Source organism: Oryzias melastigma, linkage group LG17 (assembly GCF_002922805.2).
Source record: "Oryzias melastigma strain HK-1 linkage group LG17, ASM292280v2, whole genome shotgun sequence".
Classification (NCBI taxonomy): Eukaryota; Metazoa; Chordata; class Actinopteri; order Beloniformes; family Adrianichthyidae; genus Oryzias; species Oryzias melastigma.
Genome location: NC_050528.1, coordinates 14,396,989 through 14,406,734, shown reverse-complemented (window position 1 = coordinate 14,406,734; position 9,746 = coordinate 14,396,989). Strand labels below are relative to the sequence as shown.

Here is a 9,746-nt window from a genome sequence, read left to right as displayed (position 1 = left end):
AGAAGTGCACATAAATCCACACAAACTGCGCTCTGGTCCTCTAATTTCCTTATTCCTATCAGTCAGGCTGCAGGGAAAGGAGCGAACACTGATCACTGAATAGCAATAACAGGCTCCTCACACAGTCCGTAGAATTTATGGGGGGTCGAAAGCCTGCGTTTCGCCTACTTTACCCTTGCATGTTGTTTGAGTGTTCACTACGACCTGTCAGCCCTAGCATACTGAAGATAAAACTTTTGGAATACAATACTAATTTATACTAAAATTGTTTATGGGTATCTTTCTATATTTTTAACACAAACATAAACCTTTTCTGTGTGAAAACCTTCAACCATTGTACTCCCACATTCCACATGTTCTGTATGTAACATAATGAAGTGAGACTGGGGGGTTTACAGTGGCGCTCTGGTGTTTCATAAGCAATAAAGATTAAGTGTGAACAATAATACAAAAATAACAAGTTAATGGTGTTGATGCTGTTAAAAACAAATAAACTGACCTCACACTCTGGTCAAAGATGTGCTTAAACAAAAGTTTACTAATAAATTAAATAAGACTTAAATGAAAACGATAAAGAATATGGAGGAACACCCCTAAACCAAACGTCAGCATGCTGGACCACACTGGGCCTCCTGCAGGTGGAACAGACACACATGCACAAACACTGCTGGGGCTTGGAACCTACTGCATTCTGTTCTCCTAGTTTAGAGACGGAGGATAAAGTTTGACATCCACTAACAATCTCCTTAATGTATAATTAAAATCTTGCGGCTTTCATCTTTGCTAATATCAGACACCTATGATCTTAAAGAGTATGGGTTTAGTAACTTTAGGGTTTTCAGTGTTTTTACTTCTCCATCCTTCAGCCTAAACTGAAAGGAGCAAAAAATGTAAAAAGAAATGATCAGTTTTGGTACAAACCTTCCAATTCCATTCAGATTCCTGATCATCTTTCTTTTGTCTGAATTCCTGACTGTCAGGTTTTTGTTTATCTTTGCTTTGAATCTGCATTATTTTTCTCTCATTAGGTCTCCATCTTAGTACATAAAACTTTTTCTGTCAGAATGCTTACAGTGTTTCTTTATTTAATGCTTCTCCCTCTCTGTTTTCTGTTCAGTTTGTGAAGTTTGCCAACATTGAGGAAGACACGCCGTCTTACCATCGGCGTTACGACTTCTTCGTCTCCCAGTTCAGCGCCATGTGCCACTCCACTCACGAAGACCCTGAAACCAGAACCAGGTTTGGTCACACAGTTTGTTTTCAAACTCTATTATGGTCAGCCTATGTTGAGTTGCTGTGATGTTCTGCAGGGTTCGCTGCTCAGTCTCCTCTAGTTCTCTGTAAAAACGTTCTACTGCATAAAGCATATGGTCCATTTAGAGGATTTCTCTAACATCATGTTTGTTGATGGACGAAATCTTCATATCACCTAAAATACATATTTTGAAAACATTGTATGCCTCTGAATTACATTAATTGGAGCAGAATGTTTGTATTAGCTGGGATTTGCATTAAAAGTAATTATCAGCAATAGGAACTTTTTCTGGTAAAATCCATTAAAACATTAAGACTTCGACCATACAGCTGCTTTGACCATCAATGCTTTTCTAAATGTTTGTTTCTTACTTGTGTTTATGCATGGACGACTCATAATCGGGTGTCCTTGATCATCCGCCACCAGATTTTTTTCAGTCCACACATCCAAATCTCTATTTTTGTGGCAAAGAGCTTCAATAGTATCCATGTAAGATTCAAAAATGTTGACCGACTACAACCTTCTCCGCTGTCACGTCTTCCTCGGCTCCCCTTTCCTCAATTATTCAGCCGCTAAGAGAGGTGATGGAGAGTCAGAGCCGCTCCAACCCCCAAAACAATGCATGGTCAGTACCAGCTGTAATGAAGTTCACAGTCAACTCTAAACACCAGAGGTGTTAAAAAAATATCGATTCAGTGAAATATCACAACACTGTATTTGGTGATCCATGTATCATTTCGAATTCTGCTTTAATTAATTATTTACTAGTAAACATCGTCTTACTTTTGTTTTCCACCTAAACCCCAGACTGTTAGTTGGCAGCACAGCATACTGAGGCTCTTTGAGCAGCTCTACACCACAGCAAAAACCACAAGATGACGCGAGAACCACGGTGTGATGAATATGAATACATGAGCCTTGTAGTTGTTATTGTTGCATAGCGAAATGAGACACGTACAACTTAGTTTTAACTAAGGATGAGTACTGAACCGAAAATCAGAGCCATGCTGGTACTGGTACCGCTGAGCTAAAGTTAAAATGCTGAAGTTCACAGCAAAAAAAATCAAATTCATTGATCAGATCAGAGTTACGTGTGGGGAAAAAGACCAACAATGTCACAATGAGCAGTGAAATGAGCTGCTGCTCCACTACCACCCAAAGGGGAAAAAAAGCACATTTCAAACTGAGCATTTTATAGACTTTGGAAAATCTCTGGTACAAACTTTGTATGTCATGTAAATAAAGCATCTTAGCTGCATTCCAGCGCGCTCCTTCACTCTGTCACGCTGCTTCATCAAGCCTAAAGGCTTCTGGGAAGCATCTGTTCAAGCCCCATTCAGGCCTCTGAGCAGTTTCAAAATGACCAGTTTGGCTACATTTAGCAGAGTTGGAAATAAGCAGCTCTTTACATTCTTAAGCATAAAGATGGAACATTGGACACATTTAATCTTTGTGGATTTTTTCCTTTGCTGAATAACATTTTGTTGTAAAAATCTGACAACCGTGAGTACTTTTGAAAAAATATCTAGTAAATAACAAAAAAAGTACCATGAATTTGCTTAGTAAAATCAACTTGTATATGAGATACAGTTTTGATTATATAAATAAATGTATTTACCATTTCATTCATGTTAAAGGTGCAATAATATTCAGATAAAGTCTTTTTCTATGTCATAATCTTAAAAAAGAAACAAAAAACCGTGAAATACTGTCTTTGGTACTGTCTTGGGATATGTATTCCAATGCGATGCATGTATCATGATGCTTATCGTCAAATTCTTGCCAGTACACGCCCCTACTAAACACTGCTACAAAACAGTCACTGAAATGAATTTGTGACCCGTCAGATTATATCAACCAACACTTGTTTCAAGAGTCAACAACTTATCCTCGCACATCCCTGAAATCACTTTACTTTCTTAAAAAACACATTTTTATAATTATTTATGAGGTATATTTAAATTATTATCAAATTACTATGAAATCCAGTTAGAATTTTGGCTCAGTTGTGGCTTAAAAATAGCAAAGCAAAGCATTTCTTTAGAGAAACGTTTCATTGATATGTGCCATTTCTGTAATATTTTCTTTTTATGTTGTAAATCTGAGCTTTAGTCCTTCATCATATTAGGGCAAATCACACAGTCATCCAGTTTTAGATGATCAGTGGTTTTATTAATCAGAGCTGAAACGATTCATATTAAACCCATTAGCAACAGAGGAGTTTACTCTGTGGAAACATTTGTAATCTTGTTAGACGTTGTCCCGGAAGAAATAAACAGTTGGCACTAATCTGTGAAGAAGGAAAGACCATCAATTAGTCGTGCACATCAGTCTTCAGAGACTTTAGGAGTGCAGGCCTGCAGGATTAGAGCCTGATGAGGATAACAAGCCTATTAGTTTGTGTGAACACACTGAAGTTGTGTGTGTTTTTTGGAGATGTGCTGAACTGCGCACACAGTTTTTTGGTTGGAAATATTTTGTTGATTGAATTGAAAGTTAGTCTCCAAACTTAATCCACAAAACTCGCATTTTTTGAGCAGTTGCTATGCTCTATCTGCAGAACAAAACATGTTTTCATGTGCTGAATATACAAACTTAAAGTTTTCAGACTTTCACTTTAAAAAATGTCCCTTTAATCTCATTCGGGATTCCTCTGGGTTCACTACTGGACACCATACTTTTCTTGCTATCAGTTATCCAGTAAAACAGCTTTTCTGTTCATCGTATCTAGCTTTGTGTTCTTGTTTTGTGCAGAAAACTCTTAAACTGTTTGGCCTCCACAAATGGGGAATTTACACCCACGAATATGTAACCCTCCAGCCAGTCAAGGCATTTACTTGTTAAAATCTGTTTAGTTTTAAATGATGTAGTCTTTCTTGGTTATCAAGGCTCATAAAACTAAAAAACCCCAAACAATTCTACCTCTGAATGGCCCCCAATTCATTTTGATGTGGATGAGCGGCATATGAAAACAATATCTTCAGTCTTTTTCAGGCTTGCTCTTGTGAAAATAGCCTGACGTTATTTGCAAAGCTCTCCCTCCAGCAGCTGAGCCCTCTGAGCGCTCAGGATATTTGTGCATAAAAACCCACTTTTGTCTCTATTTGTATGTATGAGGGAATCCGCGTGCTGGTCGTCCGCTGGCTGGTGGCGGGGCAGACAGGAGATGCTGGGATTGCTTTCCAGTTATTTCTTCTTACCTTTCTGCTGCCAAATGGATATCACTGCATTCTGCCCCTTCTGTATTTCATTATTCCATTCAGTGGCGAGATGCCGGAGGTGAAAGAGAATCCCCTAATAGAATTTCTCTGGCGGAGATCGGATTAGGTGGGAGTTGGGGTTACCTGCCCTGTTTGTTGTTATTGCTCTGAGAGTTTTGTGCCCAAAATGGACCAGTTAAAAGGAGAAGGCTGCCTCGTTTGGCCTTGATTGGTCCAGACTCCCGAGAATAATCCGGCTGTCAGACTCCATGGAGGCTGTGCTGTCTGGATCACCGGAAAGATGTGAAAGGTGTGTTTGAGTGTGTGTGGTCCCACAAACTTAAAGTGAAAAAAAGTGGGGGAGAAGCAAGTGTCAGACTGAACTTTTTGCAGACTTTAAAATGTCAGCTACAAACCTTGTAACTCTTTGTTTGGCTTGATTTAGCTTCTTTCTGTACAATAAATAGCACGAAAATAAAAAAAAAATAATCATGATTTAGCCGTATGAACCTTCTTTTTAGGTGTAATATCCATTATTTTTCAAATTACAATATTTTTTTAAATGGGCATTTAGCATTCACTGTTGGAAATTGTAGTTTTGCTTCTTAAAACTTTAGCTATGCTGTTGATTTTGATTCAAATGTAGCTTGTGGAGTTGAGATTTTAGCATGTCATTTTAAGTATCTTTTGCTATATAACTTTTTTTTAAATCGTTTTTTATTATTTTATTTTTTTAACAAACAGGCATTAATCATTGAATGTACCATGTATAGTTTTGCTAATCATTAAACATGAACTTTCTCTGGCGTGTTTTATTATTGTTTCAAACAAATTTAGATTGAGTACTGTCCTTTTAGCATGTCATTTTGTGTTTTAATTGCAATAAAACATTCAAGAATTTTATTCTTTTCAATTTGACATTAATCTTTAAATGTAGCATCTATAGCTTTGCTTAAAAACATTAGCTTTTAGCTTTACTTTGGGTATTTCATTATGGTTTCTCTCAAATGTAGATAACTTAGCACACATGGAAATTAGCATTTCCGTGTTTTTTTTATTTTATTTTCCACCAATGATTAACGATAATAATTAAATGTGGGATTTTTAGTTTTGTTCCAATAGCATTCTCTTGGTTTTTGATCATTTCCTTCAAATATAGATTTAGCATTCTGATTTTAGCATGGAACTTTTATTTGAATTGTTATTTTTCTTTCCTGTGTAGCTCTTTTTTTAAGCTAAATTTCCATTTAGTTTTGAATAAATATCTTGTTTTATTGCTGTTCGTTCTTTATTGAATAAATCAATTGTTGTTGCTCTCTTGAAATTTAATTTTTATGCTACGTTAACTTATATTATTGGACTTTTTTTAGCATTGAAAGTTGTATTCGGTTTGTCGTCATTTAACTTTTTTCCTTTTTAAAAAATGGCTCTCTTAAGCATTAATATAGGTTTTGCAGTTTTTGAATTTTCCAAATGGATTTAGCATATTTTTAACTTTTTTTGACTGAAACTTTATTTGCTAACACATCAAAGTTAAGTCACATTTTTAATACCATCAACCTTCATTCAATCCCCTTCTATGAGCTTTTAAAGACACACTTTCATGAAAATTGTCTTTTTTGTGATTTTCACATGTTCTTGTAGAATTTTTCTCATTATAAATGACCTATATAGAAGAATTAATTATTAAAACTAAGTTTCTGAGTATTTAATTCAAATCGTGCTGGATCAGAATACAGGATGTTGGAAAATCCTCAGACTAATGATGCTCTTACTGAAGTGGGTGGGCCAAAGTGCCCCCCACCCCCTGTGCACACCCTGGCCTCACGCTTAGGTGTGCGATAGCTTGAGTCTATAAGCTCACAAATGGAGCTCTCAGCGACGGGAATGGGGGCGGGTTGAATTGTATTTCTAATGAGCTACTGCCACTGTGAATAAAATATGTCTTAAAAAAACGACAAACGTAATAATCATAATTAAAAGGTCACTGGGGGCAATTTTATGATGGAACAAAACAAGATTAGAGTGGAACTTTAAGTAGTTTGAGTTTTTTCAAGTTCAGTATTCAAGATAATAAACTAAATTAATAATCTACCCATAAAACCAACAGTATGTGGCAAAGGTGGTGGAACTCGTTTGGATGCGCCTCCATCCGTCTAAGCGTTTGTGTGTTTTCGTCAGGATCCGTGTGGCTGGGATTAAAGGTCTCCAAGGTGTGGTGAGGAAGACTGTGAACGACGAGCTGCAGGCCATCATCTGGGAGCCGCAGCACATGGACAAGCTGATTCCCTCCATGCTGTTCAACATGCAGGACAGCGACGAGCTGGACAGGTGCGGCACTCGCTCAGCTCCTCTGTGTCGCGCTCAGGGGGCAGAACTGGCAGAAAACTCGGCTGTGGTTTGTCTCTCTGTGACCCATTATTTTTAGCGTGGAAGTGGAGCGGTATCTCCATCAAATGTTTGATTTTTCTGAGGTAGAAGCTATTTCCGTTTGGAGGTGACCTTATTAATGAGGCGAGCTTCAACACAGAACTTTCCACCTGATCAATTATGCATGGAGCGTTGGGCTTTGCTCTCCCGGCTGTCCAAGGAGCCAAACTAGTTTTCCTGCGTCATGAAACTTTGCTCCACAGAGGAGGAAGAGTGAGGACGGGGGCTCAACGGGGCGTTCAATTCCAGCAATTTAAAATAATGACTTTAAACCCACTGGAAACCTTTCAATAATTCACCTTTTGTCAGTAAAACTCTATGGTCAGTAAAAAAAATAAAACAATAATATTAATGATAAAAATAAATGGGAAATCTGAAAGCAGATCTGGACTGAAGTCGCATAACTTAAACTTAAGTTTTAAATTTAATGACACCAGACTCAACTCGGCAAAACGTGAAAAGACTTCATTCTTGACTTGGATTTAACATCATTAACTTGTGACTTCACCAGAACTGGAGCCTTTTGACTCAAACACTTGCTACTTTTCCTCAATGCCCAAATTTTAAAGTATGTTGTCAAAGACCACCCTCTATTTGTGCATGTGTGCATCTGTATGTGCTGTCGCCACAGCATCCTATCAAATCAAGTCAATGTAGTTTTGATTCAACAGTATCCAACCAATCAAATTACATGACAATGTTGTTTAAAGACAACGGTCCAACATTTGAGGTTGCAGTAACTTCTGAAAGAAACCTGATGCTAGCTTATTTACTAACTTTTATCAGTACAGATAAATCAAGGAGACTGTAAAGTCACAGTTGCAAACAGAGTACACAGCCGCTGCCCAACTTCCGTTTTGGTAAAAGTTGAGTAAACTTGATGACAAAAGACTGGTGGCAGCAGGAAGCATTTTCAGAGTGTGACACTGAGACTTGTATAGATGGCATTTTCCTGTCTGTATGTCAAAGTCAGTAGCTAAATGAACTAGCTACAGAATGTGGGTTTTTCTCTCAAGAAAATTCTACCCATTGTGAAGCATAGGGGTGGAAGCATCATGCTGTGTGGCTGCTTTTTAGCAAAGGGAGCAGGACGACTGATCTGTATCAAGGAAAGGATAAATGGGGCAGAGATTTTGGACAACACCTCCTTCCATCAGTGAGATAGATGTGTCTGGATCTTCCAGCACCAGAATAATCTCAAATACATCACTCATGCAACAAAGGAGTAGTTACTTAGAAAAGCTTTCAAGGTTCTGGATTTGTCTAGCCAGTCTCTGGACTTCAATTCAACAGAGACATTGTGAAAGAAGTTGAAAGTCAATGTTGCCTAGCAACAGCCTTAAAACATCACAGGTCTTGAGAAGTTCTGCGTGGATGAATGGACCAGAAATAGCAGCTACAGTGAAAACCAATAAGGTTCTTCAGGAGCATTTGACCTCTGTCATTAGCTGCGTTTCCATTGACGATGAAATTTCACTAATTGGATTTGCAACTATAAATTTGCCTAATGGAAACATGACAATTTTGAAAAAACTCAGTTACCAAAAAAAGTCTTTGTGTTTTGAGTATGTGGTTTTTGAGGCGTATCAAAATTGACCTGTTTTGCAAAACAACAATGGAAACACTTTATTTGAATTAAATAAGTCATATGACATCCAAATACGTGAGCCACAAGAGGTCCCATAGCATCACATAGTTGAGCTGTGTGATGCTATTGGCGGCTTTCAGACCTTAAACAACAGTCCGTCTTGTTTGCCCCGCCCATTTGGCTAAAGCTGTAGCTTGATACAATCAATTAACCAAGATAAATCCTACGAGGCTGTGGAGCACATTGAGTCACTCTAATTGAAGGTTCAATTCCTGCTCTGCATGTCCATGTGTTGAAGTGTCCTTGGGCAAGACATTGTTCCCCACATGGCTCCCAATAGCTTTGTGTGTGATGGAAATCCTTCAGCCTTGAAGATGGTGGAAAACTAGACGCCATGTTTACCATTTGACATTGAAAATTCAAGGTTGAATCATCAAGTTGACTCCTCGCCTCCGAAATAGATGAAATGATAAATAAATTGGTTTTACTAAAATAAAAGTAGTCTTTGTTGTTAAAAAAACAATGTGGTGCCACTGAAGTTGAAACATTAAACAAAGACAGTTCAGCAGGGTTTTTTTTTTTTTTGGTGCGTTATTCTGGTTTAAGCTCCTCCCCTCGTGGTCACCTGTGAGTCCTGGCTGCTGTTATGTTTGTTCATCTTCTCCCCTTTCTCCTCCGTTCCACCTGAACAGCCTCTCCTCTTTGTCACTTATTTTTATCTCCGTCTTTGTGGCTCTTTTCATCCGCCTCATTCAGACACCTCTCCTTTCTTCTTCGCCCTCATTGTCGCATCCTCTTTGCTCCTCGTCTCATTTGTGTGGTTTCCATGCGAACACAAAGCTATTTTTAGATGCTTTAGTGTCCTTGTGCATGTGTTTCCTCTCCTGCGGAGTCTTCCTCACCGAAGCAGAGGAGCACTTGGACATGTGGAGGAATGGAAGCAGGTGGTCGGCCTGAACCGACGCACGTCTGTCATTCGCTCCTTTCTTATCCTTGCTTCCAAAAAAGGACTCCAACAGCAGGCCAAGAACATTCCTCTTTCACAATCCCTGACAATTCAATCCCACGTCCTGAACTAATCCTGGGGTGAGATGAGCTGCTTTTGAAGAAAAGTGTCACAACGGGCATCAGATGACTTCCTGTGAAGAGTGTTTTCTCAGCTCACAGAACAGAGCAACATCGGGGTTCACAGAAAAGATGCTGAAGGAATTATTTGTCAAAGTCTGAGTCCAGCTACAGTCAGTCAAACAAACAAACAAACAAAAAAGTCCAA

At 38.4% G+C, this 9,746-nt stretch overlaps 1 protein-coding gene across 2 annotated transcripts in view; it reads left to right on the top strand.

The window, feature by feature from the left end:
- efr3a (EFR3 homolog A (S. cerevisiae)) overlaps positions 1-9,746 on the top strand; it is an 88,360-nt gene that overhangs the window by 42,653 nt on the left and 35,961 nt on the right. For both annotated transcript variants that reach the window (XM_036216285.1, XM_024268689.2), the window contains exons 5-6: positions 1,118-1,239; positions 6,637-6,786. In XM_036216285.1, coding sequence (XP_036072178.1) covers positions 1,118-1,239; positions 6,637-6,786 — 272 coding nt within the window. The remainder of the gene's footprint in view (positions 1-1,117; positions 1,240-6,636; positions 6,787-9,746) is intronic.